Consider the following 19,181-nt stretch of genomic DNA (forward strand, 5'->3'; position numbering starts at 1 on the left):
CATCCGCCATATCCAGACCTGTGGAGGCAGACGTGTCTCAGGCGTTGTTGCCAAGTCCTGGGGATCCTGTTGATTGGTCCTACCGTTTCGGCTGTTTGCGACTGTCGCGCCAAACGGTAGGGCTAGCCTGAACTCTAACCTGGCAATGTTCAGTAAGGCCTGGTTGGACAATGTGAGGGACAGGCTAACATGATGGGACACAAGGATAGGGATTCTGGACTGTAATATCCGAAGTACAATCTCACTTGTTTATGCACAGTATGTTAAAGGTTACTGTAGATAGTATGTTATAGTCTACATGCCAACAAGTGGCCTTCATTTAAATGTTGAAATAGTCTATACAGGGGTGCCGCCAAAAATGTTGAGGGGGGGGTCTATGACAGGCAGTCTGTACAGTATGTGAAGGCTACAAATATGGCAGGATTCACGTTGAGGCTGGATAACACTATAGGCCTATTGTTTCTACTACAGATCACACGCATCACATCCTGGCATGTCTTTATCCGTGTTAACACGCATCACATCCTGGCATGTCTTTATCCGTGTTATCCTCGGTTGTGACCGAGCTGCAGACATTCTTACAATCCTTCAACTGTTACCGGTGACTTAGACTTTTTAAACGTGACCCGACAATTTACAGATCTCCCTGATATGATTCAGCAAGAACAGTAGCCTATAAAAAAACATACAAATCTACTTTATATGCTAAACATTTAGTCTGGCTAAGAACACCTTATCTATATGGAAATTATGAGTTATCAACTTCAATAACTGTTGCTCGAGGTGTCTCGAAACAAGCTATTGCATTCATTTGTCAGCCAGGGGAGCCAATGAGATTGCAGCAAACGCAGATAAATTGGTGACTGGAAAGGTAGAGAGTAGTTAGGAGCATAGCGTGCTCGGATAAATGGCTTCTGTTTGTGTTAGCCACTTCGTCTTTATAACGCGTGGTAAACCAACAGGTCGATACCTGACTGAGAAAGACCCGAATCAAGCCTCATTTCAACTATTTTCCTTAAACTGCAGGGGGCAAAATGATATTGTCTTTGAGAGAAAACGAGAAATTAAAGGAAATGTCTTCGAGACAGGAAATCCAAAAGATATGGTACTATTCAAGGAGAAAGCAACGCCCCAAAATATTTTGAGGCTGTGCTTCATTTGATCTGTGTGCTTTTTGTACTGATACTGGCTATATTATATCATTTTAGCCTACATCTTGTCTTTGAGTCGTTTAAATAGCCTTGGGGCTTTGTCTACTGCACACAGCAAGCCACGTCTCACAGCTCACTATGGAGATGCAGCCTAATAATAGTTAGTCCAGATTGTGTTTCAACTGTTGCTAATTGGAAGTGTGCGCAGTCCCTCACATGTTAGTATAACCTAAAAATAGTAGGCCTAATGTGACACCTGTCGTTGAAACATTAGGGTGAACAAGTGATTTATGTTCACATTAGATAGTGGTGTTGTATCATTATGTTTCCTTGGCTGGCAAAACCTGCTCCATATTCCCTGGCCTCAGTCTACTGAATCTCTTCCATATTCTTATGGCAGTGTTTCCTGTTAAAAGCGCTGGTCAGGTTTGGTGTGGGGGATATGGATACGTACCCCTGCAGTGAGGAGTCTGGATACCTCTACATTCCATCTGTCTCTCTTGAAAGAGACTTTCGAAAGGGAAAAATCCCTTTCACCCCATGTTCTCTCTCTCTCTCTCTCTCTCTCTCTCTCTCTCTCTCTCTCTCTCTCTCTCTCTCTCTCCTCCCCCTTATAATTTCAGATGGCTTCTCTATCTAATTCACTTGAAGGCAAATCATTGAGATCCGTCAAGTCACCGGAGAACGACTGAACCTCAGAAAGAACCCGAGGCCTATATTCCTTATCTCTCCTGCCTTCCTTCAGGCTTCCAGAAGGTTCCCTCTCATAGCCAGTAGAGTGTCCTCATAACCCCTGTTATCGCCACACTACTGTAGACCTTCAATCTTCACCAGCCGGCGCCGCCAAAATAATTGAGCCACAACTCACGTTTGAACGCAAACAGCCGCTGTCAACAGCAACTCAGCTGTAATAACCGCCAGGTTTTGCCGTGCAGAAACTGAGTCTCCAAGGCAGGGTAAGTAGGTGCTTGAATACACAAGGAATCAACAGGAGCGACAAAGGTTGACAAATAATTCATGAGGTAAGTTAAGCAGTGATTGTATTGCGGTTGAGCGCAGACCGAAAATGGCTTAGCTCTCCCGCCACGTACGGAAAAATTGACATTCCCACAGGAAGTTCATTATCAGAGGGAGTGTGTGTCCATGGAGTGGGCACTCTGATAAACAAAACTGATAAAGAGAGGGGAGTTGGTGCCAGTTGTTGTTGCATAAACTAAGCAACTCTGTAATTGACTCAGAGGAGAGAAGGGAACTTGGGGACGTGCTACCTGTCATCTTTCTCCCCTTCTTTCTAGCACACACACACACACACACACACACACACACACACACACGGTACTCTTGTCATACATTAGCCTTTAGTCGTTCCATAGGCCCATGCACACTGTACACACACACAGACATGCAAACATCTCACATTTTCCTAGGAACAGGCATTATCACAACTTGGCAATAAATGTGTCTCCTGAGATGCGTCCTTCAAGATCACCACTTTTAAAAACAAGCATACAGTGTATACATGCAAAGTAAATATATATATATATATATATATATATAATTATTTCCTTTTACCGAGGAGCATTCCCCATCTTCCCACGAGAGCAGGCGGCCTAGCCTCAAGGTTGGTCTACATCACTCGGAGTCATCGCTACGATGATTTGGGAGAGAAAACCCACAGGGGGGGTTCTTCCCCCTCTCCAAAGCATCACAGGCAATTTAGTTATTTGTATTCTGCTATGGCGTTTCGACAACCTGTCACATACCACAACCAGTTACATTTACATTACATTTAGTCATTTAGCAGACACTCTTATCCAGAGCGACTTACAGTAAAGTACAAGGACATTCTCCCTGAGGCAAGTAGGGTGAAGTGCCTTGCCCAAGGACACAAAGTCATTTGGCACAACCAAATTTCGAACCAACCTTCTGATTAATAGTCCGACTCCCTAACCACTCAGCCATGTGATCCCCTAGTTAGCCAGCTATTTCTTGGTTTTCTCTCTTCCCCCAGTCACACGGTTGGCACCGCAGCACATTTACAACACATTCAAATGTGTTTCGGCAGCTCCCGTGTGCTGCGGCGCGCACGCACGCACCTCTCTCGCTCGCTCCCTCCCTCTCGCCCACAAACATGCTCTCTGTCACGCACACACAAACACTCTCCCTCTCTCTCTCTTACACACACGTGCAAACCCACGGTGTGTAATGGGCTGCGTAGCATCAGCAGGCTCATGTCTGTCAAGACGGGCCCAGCCTGGTCTCTCTCTGTGGTATTGCAATATTCAGGACCACGGTGTCCAGTTAGGCTCACCAGTAGTGAACATGCTAAATCAACAGAAACAGGAAGCAGCCTGGGATTCCACTCGGCAAAACTATCAAAAAAACAGAACTCCGAATCGATCATTCGTCAGCAAACCTCATGCGAGTTTGAGCGAGAAACAAAATGCGCGATGCATTATTACCGAGAAGCACAAAGGTCACCGTACACTGGAAACATCCATTCATTATCATCGTGATAAGTTTATTACCTCTGAGTTACCTGGCCTTGAATAATCCATCAAAAAAAAAGCGCTTTAAATACTTTATCCAAGGTGCCATTGGGTTAGTAATGACGTGTGGAATCTCCATCGGGATCCCTGGCGTGTGGGTCCTGGTGTAGCTATTGATTAGGGATGCTGATTCCACAAGACCAAGGGGAGCTGTGGCTGTCATACAGCTGGTGTTTGATCATGTGGTCTGCAGCCAGGAGCTACAGGTCCCTTAGTTAAGACAGATATGTATATACTGTACTGTGAGTGTGTGTCTGTGTGTGTGAAGAGAGAAAGATGGGGAAGCATAACCTCCCTCCCTCCCTCCCTCCCTCCCTCCCTCCCTCCCTCCCTCCCTCCCTCCCTCCCTCCCTCCCTCCCTCCCTCCCTCCCTCCCTCCCTCCCTCCCTCCCTCCCTCCCTCCCTCCCTCCCTCCCTCCCTCCACTATCACCGGGTGCATCAGTGCATTCCTGTAATTGGAATGATCCAACTCTGTTTTCCAATAATGCAGACACTATCATCACCTTTGAAGAAGCGGATAGTGGGCTTGGGGTGGACAGTGGTTGTGTGTATGTGTGTGTTTGAAGGGAGGCTGGGGGGATATCCACCACATCTCACACACACACACAACCACATACACCTGTTTGTCCTCCACCAAACCCTCCTGTTACGAGACAAGACAACATGATAAAGATTTTGTAGCTCGAAAGTGGTGTTGTGGAAAATCTAGGTTCGGCGGGCTTAGAAGGTGCCAGCCTGGGTCCAGTATCGACAAGTCACGCAATCGAAACCTCATCATCATGTGATATGTCAGTAGGAGGCCCTGGATGATGATGTGGGAGCGGGACTCCGATTGAGACCTCGGGGGCTACTGATAACCCAGTCCCTCCAACCGTCCGTCCGCTAGTCTGTGAAGTCGGGACGCCGTAAACCCAGACCACCGTGCTCTGAGCACAAGGAGGTAACAGCGACAGCCCCTGGGCGCCCTCCTCCTCCGCAAGTCCAGCCCCTCTCCTCTCCAGCCGCGCCACAGAGTGCTCCCTTTCCCTTTTTTTTTTTACAGACGGACAGCTCGGCTCGTTACCGGCCTCCCTCCAGTTGGGCTCTGTTGTTTTAGTCTCTGCCTCCGTAATGGAAGTCAGGGCAGGCGGGCAGGCTGGATACAGGCGCTGGCAGGCAGGCAGGCAGGCAGAGGACAGATAGGGGGGTGGGTGTGCACTGGCAGGGAGGTAGGTAGGCTGGCATGTAGGCAGACGAGGCACAGGCTGGAGGGGAGGGATCAGGAGTGGGCAGGCAAGCGGGCCTTGGGCTCTGCTCTAATGGCCTTCACATGAGACAGGCTGCAGGCGAGAGAAGCCACCAGAAGTGGAGAAAGAAAGAGGGGAAGATGGAGGGAGCGAGGGGGAAAGCGACGAATAGAGGGAAAACAGAAAGCGTGTGAGAGAAGGGGAGAGAGGAGGGGCAGGGAGAGAGACACACACAGGAAGCAGGGAGAGGGGCAGGGAAAAAACAGCAAAGTGCATCCATGCAGTCATTAAATAACCGATATATGAGAAGACATGGGGATCTAGAAAGAAAAAAAAAACTAACCATGCACTCGCCACTTCTGAAAGGACTCGGGAGCCCATGACTTGACAACTGAGAGGATATAAAGTGAGTGCCTCATAAATAGTGTTTTACTAAGGTCACATGGGATGTGCATTAAAATACTTGACATGGGACATGGTGTAGGGAACATATGTGCGAAATGAATGATTTACAGGAAATGTGTAGAGCCTGGGTTCAAGGAAGCACAATTTTCAGCCCGATGATGCCAGCAGTGCCTGTGCTGCACTCGGGTGAGAAGGTAATGAGGCAGTCCTGTTGTTGGGGTAGTCGGTTTCAACAAAAGCATCCCGGTGTAGCACACTGGTCCATCTGCAAACCCACCGCACACACCCGAGGGCGTAACACCTCAAAACTGCCCATGGGCTTTTTTGGCTTGTTTTTTTGTTTGACCCACTGTTCTTACAGAGGACAGTGACATCAGCGCGGCATTCATTATTCATGAACGACTAGATAACAGTTATTTTGAGCGGTCATGTTCACTGCCACGCAAAAGGTGAATGAGGGGAGACTTCTGTAACGCTCCACAAAGGGGGACAAGTCGGAACGTTCCGGACACGGGGAACAGGATAATAACAATCCTCCAAGTGAACCCCCCCGTGGGCTCTTCTATCAGGTGCTCAGTGGTACGATCGTTCGGGTGATATATTATGCAGCTTCCAAACAAAACACGCCCGTGCAAGGATGTGTGGAGAACGTGACACTGAACTTTTGCACGGAATTGCACGGGCTTGTCCCCCCCCCATCGGAACATGACCTTCACGCGGAGAAAAGGCGCCGGCCGCATCTCCATTCAGATCTTTTGTTCTTTTGGACCTTAAGGTCAACGGGGGCGTTCAGGTGTCGGGGAGTCAGGATGCTACCATTTAGTGCAGGCAGCTTTGAACGTTTGAGAAAGACTTAAACACAGCACACCTTTCTCTTGAATGTCAACATGCTGGTCATTACTGTCAACTTCTGTACACACGCTGTCTTGAGTCCCTCAAGCCACACCGACATAAAGCTGCTCACTTTCCCTTTCCAACATCAGCTGCGTCCGCAGGCTAGCTAAGCCTGCTAAGTGAGGAGGCCGACGATGTATTTCCTGTGTGTGTTGATTGTTTACCGAGACTGAAAGAGATGGAGAGGGTGGGGGGGGGGGAGTGAGAGAGAGAGGAAGAGAGAGAAAAGAGGAAACATTGAAAGGAAAAAAAGAAAAATAAGCAAACACCATCTGTTTACAAAGGCAAACTGTATGACCCACTTAGCGGTCCGTTCTGAAATCCCGGCCTCCTTTCCCACCGCGCGTTTCGCCACTTCTGAGATCTGCTCTCATTAGTCACCATTCAACCCCGGAGACACTTGACTCCGTCCCCTTCGAGAAGCCGGCCGTTGAGATGTGCCGCGTGTGGCGAGACTGCTGAAGCCAAGGACGGTGCGGGCTGCCTGGGAGGTGGTGATCCAGAAGCCTTTGAATTCGAAGCAACCGAGCAGGAAGTTGGCTGAAGGAGAGAAGTGAGCCCTTCCAGGAGCAGTTAGGATAGAAGGGGTGAGCTACTGTAGAGATGCGCGCGGAGCAAGGTTGCTGGACAGAGAAGCCTGTATTGAGACGCTCAGGCAAGAACCAATTAGCAATCATATGGAATGGAAGACCACCAATAGGACAAAGGCTCGAAGAGCAGGAGAATTATGCCTCGTCCAGGTGGAAATATTACCAATGTGAAAAATAAAGTGAATGAAAACGCACAAAAAAACGAATTTAGTCATATTTAAAAACAGTAATCAACATGTTGGCGGATTTCCATCGAGAAGAGAAATGAAAGAAAGAAAAAAAAGGGAGACAGAAAAAACACATTTTGTGGCAAATTGAAAACGGCGGGGTGGGAATATTAGTCATTTAAAGGTGGGAAAACACGTGCAAGCAAACAAATGAAGTCCTTTTTAGAGACGAATGGTAATTAGCAACACACCTGAGAAAGTGTCAGTGATTTCCCATTGAAAAGAAGAGACAAGAGGTGAAACAAACAGAAAAGGAAGCTATAATATAGAACGACTCCCCTGGGCACCTGCATTCCTATTTTCCGGGAACAGCGGCAAAGCTAAAAGGAGACTTGAAGAAATATAGCAGCCATTAAGTTCAGAGAAACTGTTTGCTAACAATGAGAGAGGCCCATTTGGCATTCTCTTTGCTATTGCTGCTAAACAGAACTGGAATAGACCCTGTGGAGCAAATAGTCTTCGAATGATTTAGTGAGAAGCAGAAGAGGAGTTGGTTGGTGTACTGACTAGATGGAAGCTCAGCTTTGGCTTCTACAGGTTTTTTCGGGAAAAAACACTGAACAACACAGGACATGCCACTCCAATGAAAACCCCTCACGGCAGTCGCTCCTCTCTCGAGATCTAACTGTCATGAAGGTTTCCTGCAGCGCTGCGAGGGGTTGCGCCTCAACCCTTACGTCGGTCCGGGCTCATCACCACCATCAGGTGTGGCTGCACAAGGCCTGCTCCAGCCCCCCCCCCCCCCCCCCTCTCCACGCTCACTTGATCTCTCGATTGATAGGAAGGAAAGTCATTCCTTGGCGCTGACATACAACGCTCTCTTCGGAGTGTCCGGCATCACACTCGGTAATGGAGTCGTCTGCTGCACAGAAGCTCTGAGCGATAGGGGAGCGAGAGGTGTCAAGACAGAGATGGAAGGATGATGGGAGTTATAACGACTCTCTATGTTCGGGGGTATTTTTGTATTTATTTATTTCGTATATGGTAAAAGGTTGATGTCTCCTGTGGAGAAGTACTGTCGTCCTACGAAAGAGATCTGTGCACTTTTTGAAAGTGTCGGAGCAAACTGGCCGGGTCTCTCGACCCACACTGGGAGGTGGAGCTGAGTGGTTGCGGCGCTCGCGGTTTGTTTTGCTTTTGCTCTACTGGAGTGTTTGTCAGAACTTTGAAGTGCAGAGAGAGGTTATTATTAATGTGGCGATGAATCGACAGGGTTACATAAACCCAATGTTTCCTTTATTTATTTTGGAGCTAATTGCTAATTACAGTGTTTTCTCTTAAAAGTCCAGTATAGGGAACAGCTCAACGAAAACAACCGTCATGTCAAAACTAACAGTTCCATTGAAATCGATTTGCTTAGACAGTAAAATGTGCATTAACTGACAAAAGAACGTATGCTGTAAAAGCTATCACTCAGGCACAAGCAAGGACGTCGATCCAGAAAACCCCACTTTTATCTCCCATTTAACATCTCCCCTTGACAAGCCCTGTTAATTAAAGGACACTTAAAGCCTACACGTTTAGGACGTGCCTCAAATCACCCAGCCTTAATTGAGACCCTATTAGGTGTGACATCTGATCATTTCAAAGTGCTAACACAGGGAGACTGTGCAAGCGGTGCGATGCACAGGGTGGCCCAGCCTTATCTGACTCCCTCTCTACTGTTTTCACTCTGGTGGGAACATACAATGCATGCAGCGCGCCGGAGAGGAGCGGCGACGCCCAACGCACTTATCAAGATCTGAATTTGGAGAAATGTAATTATTCATGATGATGGAAGGCTTTTAGGAAGTTCTGACGCGGAAGACTGCAGCACTGGGAGGAATAATGATAAGGCACCGTTCTCTCCCTCGCTCTCACACACACACACAAACAAGTACCCTTACATTGACACACACACACCAAACAAATACCCTCACATCGACACACACACACCAACCAATACCCTCACATCGACACACACACACAAACATGTACATACAACCGTGTGCACACACACACACACACACTATCTGTCTCTCCATCTCTCTCTCTCTCTCTTTATTTCTAGCTTCCCCTCTCTTCTCGGAGCATGTCCTCCACCTCCCCCTCCTTCTCCCAGCTCGCAGAAGGAGGGGATCTCATCAGCTCAAATAAACTCTCACTTAAACTCTCCTCTGCTGAAAATCCAACCTGAGGTGCCTTCCGCTCCACTGCAGGGGCGGAGGAGGGATGGGTCTGTTACCTAGCAGCAGCAGTGGCTGAGGAATGGGAGAGAACGGAACATGGCAATGATTCAACTCACACTTCCTGTTTTATTCTATATATATATATATATATTTATAAATATATATATATATTTTTTAATATATTTTTAATATTTTTAATTACGACGTAACATCCGAGCCAAACTCAAAAGACACATTTCTCTTTCCTTTTTATGATACACTTCGAGCAAAAAGAGTTCGCTCTAGTCTTACGGGGGGGGGGGGGGGGAACGAACAGGGAGGAGAGCACAGAGGAAGAGGGAGAGAGTTTGCGTGACAAGCTAATCCAAATCCATGGTCTTTCTTTCCCCCTCTCCCTCCCTCCGTCTCTCCCTCTCTCTCTCGTCTCCCCTCTAGGCGATGAGTTTGCCGGTGTGTTTGAGGCTGAAGCCCCCTCCGGTGAAACGGGATCCGTCGCTGTGCTGGGGCGGGATCACGGAGGGGTCCACCTGGGCCAGACTCCTCTCCCTCTCCCTGCAGGGAGGGAGGGAGGGGTGAAAAGAGGGGGACAGAGAGAGAGAGAGAGAGAGAGAGAGTGGTTAGTAGAGATTGGGTGGAGGAGGGAGACATTTGGGGGAAGAAAGGGGAGAGCGAGAGCAAGAGAGAGACAAGAGAGAGAGCGTGAAAGAGAGACAGAGAGAGAGAGCGTGAGAGAGAGACAGAGAGAGAGAGCGTGAGAGAGAGAGCGTGAGAGAGAGACAGAGAGAGAGAGCGTGAGAGAGAGACAGAGAGAGAGCGTGAGAGAGAGAGAGGTAGTTGGAGCATGGGTGCAGTTTGAGGAAATTTAATTTGAAATGTGTCACAGGCTGAAAGACAGAATTGCAAGCAAACCAGGCAGACACATGCACGCACGTATATATCTTTACCTCCAGGTTCCAGCATCCCTCTCCTGCCTCCCTCTCATTGTCGGTCTATCTGTTTCTCTCACACTCACACACTGACACACTCATCCACACTGACACACACACACACTGACACACACAGTGACACACACAGTGACACACACACACACACCGACACACACACACTGACACACACACACTGACACACACACACTGACACATACACACAGAGCGTATTCCCTGAGCAGCTGCCTTCTGCAGACAGGGCCTCACACTTTCAAATCCTCCCTAGAGACGGTAGAATTCTCATGACTAATTCCGCCAGGTTTTCAAAAGTGACCTCTCACCCTCCCCTCATTGTCCCCCCCCCCCTCCCCTCCGCAAACCTGGCAACCTCCTGAAACAGCCAGCGGCTGCTTCGTGGGATTCCTGCAAGATGGGGACGAGACCTCTCACCTTTTTGAGAGGAAAAAAGAAAACACACAAAAAATACAATAAAAATAAGCCACTCAAGGTTTGTTCCTGCCCAAAAACGACGACACAAAAACCACAAACGAAACATTCGCCGAACAGACGGGCGAAAGCAGCACCGGAAAACAACATGGCTGCTGTCGAGCTCATCGGAGCCTTTGAATCCAGGTCCAGACGGCTTTGATCAACCTCTCCATTTCGAGTCATTTGAGACGTAAGGGTCACCTCCCCCCTAATGCGTTGTGACCATCGAGGAGATCAGCCAGTGATGTCGCTCCAGAAGGCTGACAGAGATAACGGGCGTTTGTTGTGGGCGACGTGGACAGGCCCACAGAGGAATCAGTCATGGAAGAGTTCCCCAACTGGAGAATGGTGGTGAAAGGAAACTTGCTGATTGAGTCGCTGTGTAATCCAAACATGAAGCTTTTCATTCATTTGTTAATTAGTATATTCATTTACCCGATCGTTTACAAGATGTAATTAGGATGCTGTGATGTGCGTTAGCTGCAGGCTTTGGACAAGCGATCCATGGGACGTTCTAAAGGAAAGGAATCCAGCTGTTTGCGTTTGAACGAGATCGAGTAAACAGTGGCAACTTAAAAGCGACAAGTCCAATTAGATCTGGTAAACAAACGACGTCGGCACGTCGCAGCTCCTCTCTCCTAATCGCCGGCTTTCATCCAGCTCCTGCACGCCTGCGTCCAGCCCCCTACCACGTCCCTCCTGCACGCCTGCGTCCAGCCCCCTACCACGTCCCTCCTGCACGCCTGCGTCCAGCCCCCTACCACGTCCCTCCTGCACGCCTGCGTCCAGCCCCCTACCACGTCCCTCCTGCCGTGCCTGCAGGCCAGGCTGGCCAGAAGGACTTGTCAGGGTCCTGTCCCTCCAGGCATTTACAGTTAGTCATTTATCAGACGCTCTTATCCAGAGCGACTTACAGTAACTACAGGGACATTCCCCCCGAGGCAAGTAGGGTGAAGTGCCTTGCCCAAGGACACAACTTCATTTGACACGGCGGGGAATCGATCCGGCAACCTTCTGATTACTAGCCCTACTCCCTAAACGCTCAGCCATCTGACTCCCATTTTCCGGAACCCCGGCAACACCACTACTTCAATCAACCGGGAGTCAGCCAGAGCACACCCCAGTAAACCCTCTAGAAGGATTGGAGTGTGTGTGTGAGTGTGTGTGTGTGTGGGGGGTTAGCGCACTGCGTGCGCCCCTCAGCAGCAGCACGGCGGATGAGAGGGCGGAGGGTGGATTCCCCGTGTCAACACGCCATCCCTCCACGCCGCACGGCGGTGCGGCCAGAGGAGGGTGCTCACGCTGGGAGGTAACAGCTTGAGGGCTTGGGGGAGCTGGCAGAGGAGGGCAATGGCGGGGGATGTGTGTGTGTGTGTGCGTGTGATGATAAACGCCATGCCAGGGCCACTGGTACAAGCCAGGCGGTGGGGAACACACATCACAGCCCCGCCTCGGACGCTCCCGCGATTGGCTCCTGACGGGAGCCTGGCTGGGGTGGCCCAGGTCGGCGCCAAGCGACGGCGTTTCTAACCCCCCCTCCCCCTCCCTCCCTCTCGGAGCGTGGATGGCTCTCTGACAGGCACATCTCCTCTCGCCCCTGCGAGAGCGAGCGCAGCCAGGAGCCTCTGAAGGGCCCTCGGGAACAAAGCCACAGGTGCACACGAGGGGGCCGGGGTGGGGGGAGAGGCCCTCGTGTTGGAGTGGGGGCGCTGGCCTCGAGGCCCCTGTAGGTGGAGCTCAGCCCCGTGGCCTCTGGTAGTTTGGGAGGCTGTCTGTTTCACTGTACGGGTGCTTCATGTGCCGTGTTAGGGCGGATTGAAACCTTTTAAGTATGCTACCGTCGACTCCTGTCACGCCAACACACACACACACCTATACGCTCCCACGCACACGCTGAACGTTGTTGCTAGCGTCTTTCGAAACTGCAGTGTTGTGCCGATCCATTCAAAGCGCTGCATCTTGCTGATCCCGGTGTATTTCTGTGGAGCCCAATGTTTCCATGACAAATGTGTCTGGTGATTGTAATTGGGTCTGGCTCTCCCTCAAAAGCGCATTGTTTGAAGATATTTACTGTTCAAAAGCACCGGAGGGACATAGAATAAAGGAGGAGATGAATTTACAAGAAAACTGGTTGAAAAGAAAGAAAAAAACACGTGTGTGTATCTTTGTGTGTGTGTGTGTTCGTGTGCTCGCTCGTGTGGCAGGCGTGTGTGTGAGTGTGTGTGTGTGTCTGCGCATACAGGAACATGTGTGTGGTTGCTAAAGGGAAGGGATCATCAGTATTTCCACCACGTTGAGCTGTGTGTTGAGGTGTGTGTCCTCAGCCAGATCAAGAAGTATGGCATCAGACAGTGATCACTATTGAAAGGAGCCGCATCGATCTATCCTAATTAATGACCTGGCGGACTGCAGGGAGACCAGTCACACACACACACACACACGCACGCTATCTAAGAGTCGCGGGGCCTCGAGGATGGAACACACACACACTTAAATACACACAGGCAAGTGCAAAACAAACACACGCTGTACTCGTATAGAGCTTCTACAAGTGTCTTGTTGGTATGAAGCCAAACAAAGCTGAACATGTTTACTGCCCCTCTGATCTAAAATAATGTCTTTAGCAACTTCACCTAAGAACACACACACACACTCAAACACATTCCAACCCATGTTCTCATGTTTGCAAAACACAATGATCGACAGGAAGACTCCCTTCCCATTCGCCTGGTAATCCCTGCTGTGAAATGAGCCCTTCCTTTCCTCTCCTTCATCCCTCCTCTCTCCTCTCCTCCCTGTCTCTCCTTCCTCTCTCCTCTCCTTCCTCTCTCCCTCTCCTTCCTCTCTCCTCTCCTCCCTGGCTCTCCTTCCTCCTCTCCTCTCCTCCCTGTCTCTCCTTCCTCCTCTCCTCTCCTCCGTCTCTCCTTCCTCTCTCCTCTCCTCCCTCTCTCTCCTTCCTCTCTCCTCTCCTCCCTGTCTCTCCTTCCTCTCCCCTCTCCTCCCTGTCTCTCCTTCCTCTCTCCTTTCCTCCCTGTCTCTCCTTCCTCTCTCCTCTCCTCCCTGTCTCTCCTTCCTCTCCCCTCTCCTCCCTGTCTCTCCTTCCTCTCTCCTCTCCTCCCTGTCTCTCCTTCCTCTCTCCTCTCCTCCCTGTCTCTCCTTCCTCCTCTCCTCCCTGTCTCTCCTTCCTCTCTCCTCTTCTCCCTCTCTCTCCTTCCTCTCTCCTCTCTTCCCTGTTTCTCCTTCCTCTCTCCTCTACTCCCTGTCTCTCCTTCTTCTCTCCTCTCCTCCCTCTCTCCTTCCTCTCTGCTCTCCTCCCTGTCTCTCCTTCCTCTCTGCTCTCCTCCCTGTCTCTCCTTCCTCCTCTCCTCCCTGTCTCTCCTTGCTCTCTCCTCTCCTCCCCGTCTCTCCTTCCTCTCTCCTCTCCTCCCCGTCTCTCATTCCTCTCTCCTCTCCTCCCCGTCTCTCCTTCCTCTCTACTCTCCTCCCTGTCTCTCCTTCCTCCTCTCCTCTCCTCCCTGTCTCTCCTTCCTCCTCCCCTCTCCTCCCTGTCTCTCCTTCCTCTCTCCTCTACCTCCCTGTCTCTCCTTCCTCTCTCCTCTCCTCCCTGTCTCTCCTTCCTCTCTCCTCCCTGTCTCTCCTTCCTCCTCTCCTCTCCTCCCTGTCTCTCCTTCCTCCTCTCCTTTCCTCCCTGTCTCTCCTTCCTCTCTCCTTTACTCCCTGTCTCTCCTTCCTCTCTCCTCTACCTCCCTGTCTCTCCTTCCTCTCTCCTCTCCTCCCTGTCTTTCCTTCCTCTCTCCTCTCCTCCCTGTTTCTCCTTCCTCCTCTCCTTTCCTCCCTGTCTCTCCTTCCTCTCTCCTTTACTCCCTGTCTCTCCTTCCTCTCTCCTCTCCTCCCTGTCTCTCCTTCCTCCTCTCCTCCCTGTCTCTCCTTCCTCTCTCCTTTCCTCCCTGTCTTTCCTTCCTCTCTCCTCTCCTCCCTGTCTGACATGCGCTCCTGTAGAGCATCCGCAGGCTCATCTGCAAGCTATCTGGACCCGCAAGGTCACATTAAACCTGTTAAGCTCTAATTAAGCTGTGAGTTAGTAAGAGAGAGATAGGGGGGGTATGACATACTACTGTACTGTAATGGGAGAAACTAGAGAGAAACCGGAAAAGTCTGGAATGTGGGACATAAAGCAGCTGAAATGAGGGGAGAAAGGTGCTATATATCTACCTGCAGTCTCTGTTGCCCTCTGTGCCTTCTCTCTTTATACCGTACTTATCTTGTGTGTGTGTGTGTGTGTAAATGTATGTGTATAGCTGCGTGTGCGTGTAGTTGTGTGGGAGTACATGTATGCGTAAATGTGTTTGTGTGTGAAGGTGTACACGTGTGTGTGTGTGTGCGTATAGGTGTGTGCGCGTGTGTGTGCTTCAGAGCCCGACTGGCCTCCTTCCTCCTCTCCCGGCTGACAGAGCAGTGTAAAGAGACCAAGCCGGGCTGGGGGGGCTGGGCAGATATTGTATACAGTATGAAGGCCCCACACAGGGGCATCACTGGGGCATCACAGCCAATGTCATGCCTGGATACCTCTCTAGTTCAGGCCTGCGTGTTCACATGGTGGCCTTATGAACATGGTCACGCTCGCTCTCACCTCCCCCCCCCCCAACGCGTGTGAAAGACACACACACTCAACACAACCACTGTGTGTGTGGCACATACACAGTCCACATCAGAAGTGGCAGTAATCCATGGGCTCATTTGCATACAATTTCTTGTGCAGTCTCCTGGTGCCGCCTGTCTCTCTCTCTCTTTATACGGGGGGAGGTGTCAAGCTAGGGGAGGGGGGGGGGGTCTCTCATCACGTATCGTCAAAATCTCAGGAATGACTCGCATCCTCAAACACGGACAGATATGCAGTCCCTTCCCGACTGTGATGGGAAAAATGATCAACAACAACAAAAATCTTCAAAGATATTATTTCCAAGGTGCGGGGGATTACGGTAGAAGGTGTTTTCATGATCAAATACAGTAATATAACTAGTTTGTGTTCTTGTTTGTGGCAAACTTTCTTACATCTTGTATAGGTATGGCCCCCACAGTATCAGTAACCCATCTAGGAGCATGATAATCCCATGTCATGGTTGATTTATTTGTAAATGTCAATTTCCACCCCTCATCAAGATAAGCGCTGTTTGGCAATTGCATTAAGTGATTTAATTTTAGGCTCCTTATTGCGGTGGACGTAGCATGGCGTCGATACTTCAGCGTGTCTTGTTAGCGGGCTGCCTCAGCCCGCGTCAACAAACGCTGCTGGAATATTCTTAATTGTCATCGATTCTTATCCCCCCCTCGCCGTTAACGCAGACCTGACACAAGGTTTGGAAATGGATGACCTTCATTTGGAGTTGGAGAGAAAGAGAAGGAAAGAGATGGAGATAGAGAGAGAGAGGGAGAGAGAGAGGGAGGAGGAGAGAGAGGGAGGAGGAGAGAGAGAGAGAGAGAGAGGGAGGAGGAGGAGAGAGGGAGGAGGAGGGAGAGAGAGAGAGGGAGGAGGAGAGAGAAGAAGGAGGAAAAAGGATAGTCTATTGAGATAAGAGGTTAACTCCACTGGCTATCTTCTTCTCGACCAACAATCAATACATTGAGAAAGTGCTAGAAGGCTATTAGCCAACCATCCACCTCAGTTTGAGAATTGGAAACTCAAACCTACTGTAGCGATTGTATGATCAACTACTGCCATGCTTTTATTGACAGGTCTTCTAACTTTCTGTCAGTAATAGAAGCTATTGAAAGGTTGTACAACTTTGCTCTCGTGCAAAACTGTGCATTGACATTCAGACTGTGCCTCGGCCCTAATGCCAAAAGGTCTAGGCAGGACTTTTTATACACCAATGAATTGAATGGACAATTTGGCAAACGGTGTGAATTTTGATAAGAAACGGCTCCAAGATTTACATTTTATTTCCTGTTAATTTGCAAACGAGCCATAACAGTCCGATCTATATGGCTGGTGTCCACAAGGGAATATTCTAGCCCCTACTGTATTCCAAATGCATAAATCTGAAATCACTGAGACCCCCCCCCCCCCCCCCCGCCCCCACACACAGACACACGCAACCACGTTAGAACCTTTAACATGTCACCCATGGTAGCTACGTTCTACAGTGCTGCCTGGGCTGATTCCCCAGGTCCTGGAGGGTGCTCCTTGGGCACAGGGACCACGTCAAGCTGGGTGTCAGTGCTTCCACCCTCACACTCTCTGGCACTCGAGCCCGTCACTTCAAAACAAATACTCTGACCTTCCAGTGAGGTGCTCCCCACATCTCTGTAGGACACAAAGCTGCTTGATGTCTAATCCCCCTGCCTCATAGACCACACCTCCACACAAACCCCCATCCTACACCTGGGCCATGCTAGACCTGGGCCATCTTAGACCTGGGCCATCCTAGACCTGGGCCATCCTAGACCTGGGCCATGCTAGACCTGGGCCATCTTAGACCTGGGCCATCCTACACCTGGGCCATCTTAGACCTGGGCCATCCTAGACCTGGGCCATCCTAGACCTGGGCCCTCCTAGACCTGGGCCATCCTAGACCTGGACAGGAGGGGAGCCCAACCCTGCGCTCTTTAAAGAGAGCGAGAGAGAGAAAAGAGAGAGAGACAGATAGGGAGAAAGACAGAGAGACAGACAGAGAGACAGAGAGAGACAGAGAGAGAGGCTGTTGACCGATCAAGAATTCAGAGAGAGAGAGAGAGAGACACAGAGAGAGAGAGAGGAAGAAAGAGGCTGTTGACCGATCATGAATTCAAAGAGAGGGCGAGAGAGATAAGAGAAAAGGAGAGATAACAGGGAGGAGAGAGAGGGTGTGATACCAGAAGCAGAGGAGGAAGGCGGTGTGAATGCGAAGGCCTTGATCATCACTTAAAAAGCCAAGGTGTGCATGTGTGTGTGTGCGCGAGTAAATGTTAAGACACTTCACACACTGGCCCCTTCCTACAATGCCTTTCTGCCAATGTTGGCCCTACAACCCCCCCCCCCCCCCCGGAAAAAAAAAAAAACTAAAAAACTAAACACCCTAGCAACTCCCAGGATTTGCTACCCTTCAGCAAAAAAAAAAGCCACTGCTGTAATATTTACCTTTAATATATAATCATATCTGAGAGAGAAGACTGAGTCAGAGACTAGTCCAAAAAAAAAACTATTACTTTTGAACTTTATTTTCTTCACCTGCTCGTCGCTCTTTGATCACTGTCAGCAGGTTCTGACACATTAAGATGAAGGTGATGTTCTTGATTTCATTGCAGTCTTGTTTACAAGCCTGGGCTTCAGAGTTTAGGCCCAGATGTACAGATATGACTACCTCTTAAGTTAAAAACATGATCAGACTATGGCGAGTGGAAGGGATTTGAGAAGATCTGCGTGCATGCACATGCGTGCGTGTTAAGGCTCTCAATGCGTGCGTAAAGAGTCTGCTTCATAGCTCTCTCAGAACCATTGAGGTCGAAAAGGGGGAGATGGTCATGTGCTCACAGTGCATACCAGCAACCGAAAATGACAAGAAGGGAAGAATTGCAATCATGGGATGAAACAGGAATGATTTGGAAGTCCTTTTCTGTTTGTGATAAAGGAGTCGGATGAGAGAGAAACTGCCAGCGTAGGACACAAGACAAGAAATTCAAGAACGTTCCGGAGATTTGAGTTGAACTGGGTAATGGCTGCCATTGACAGTTAGAGAGGTGGAGTGGAGAGACGTTGTCTTGGTTACCAGACATGGACCCGGACACAGACAGAGCCATTCTGTGTGGAAGTGTTAGAGACTACATTGGAAACTAAAATGAGGGGATTCCAGACAGACACGTGTAGTGATGAAGAGGATTTACGTTGGTTAAACAGCGTCTAGTGGTCACCAATAATTATACACCTAAGACCCCTGCATTATTTATGCCACCCTCTTAAAATTCATTAAAAGTCGTTTAGCTCCCCTTTAAAACCTGTCATTATCGATTGACTCTACTGTAATTGCGGCTTTAAGCCTTCAAAGATTTTCTGCCCACTGATTAAGGATGTAGTCCCGGTTGGTGTATAGTAGGCTGCGTGTGTGTGTGTGTGTGTGTGTGTGTGTGTGTGTGCATGTATGTGTGTGTGAGAGTTAGCCAGAGAGAGAGAGAGAGAGTGGGTAAATGTGTGTGAGTGCGTAGGAAGCTAACGTATGCTAATTGAAAGACTATTAAAAAAGCAGCAAGCCCAGCAGTATTTTATCCAGTGATCTGAGTAAGTAGTGGACTCTCCTTCATAAGAAATAACAGTCCTCAGAGAAAAAAAACCCCAGCTCAAATGTAAAAAATGTTACAGCAAGTTTTTTCTTCTTTTGTCTCGAAAAGGTTGCATCATGTACCACTTCACAATCTCTAATCTCAATCAGAGTGTTCTAATTGGCTCTTTAAGAAAACAATTTCAAAAGTGTTACTTTGACCCTAAGGACACTCACTTGCCAGTGTGAAACAACAATCATTTTCTATTCAATCAGCACAATTATCCACTCGGCAGACGCCTGTGTGTGTGTGTGTGTGTGTGC

General features: G+C 49.3%; 1 protein-coding gene across 2 annotated transcripts in view; it reads right to left on the reverse strand.

Annotated features, from left to right (window-relative positions):
- Nucleotides 1–9,403: 9,403 nt before the first annotated feature.
- cfap58 (cilia and flagella associated protein 58) overlaps nt 9,404–19,181 on the reverse strand; it is a 76,624-nt gene continuing 66,846 nt past the window's right edge. For both annotated transcript variants that reach the window (XM_084686023.1, XM_084686022.1), the window contains exon 18: nt 9,404–9,763. In XM_084686023.1, coding sequence (XP_084542149.1) covers nt 9,643–9,763 — 121 coding nt within the window. In that variant the 3' untranslated portion in view covers nt 9,404–9,642. The remainder of the gene's footprint in view (nt 9,764–19,181) is intronic.

Source organism: Hypomesus nipponensis, chromosome 21 (assembly GCF_054491055.1).
Source record: "Hypomesus nipponensis isolate SF chromosome 21, ASM5449105v1, whole genome shotgun sequence".
NCBI classification, from domain to species: Eukaryota; Metazoa; Chordata; class Actinopteri; order Osmeriformes; family Osmeridae; genus Hypomesus; species Hypomesus nipponensis.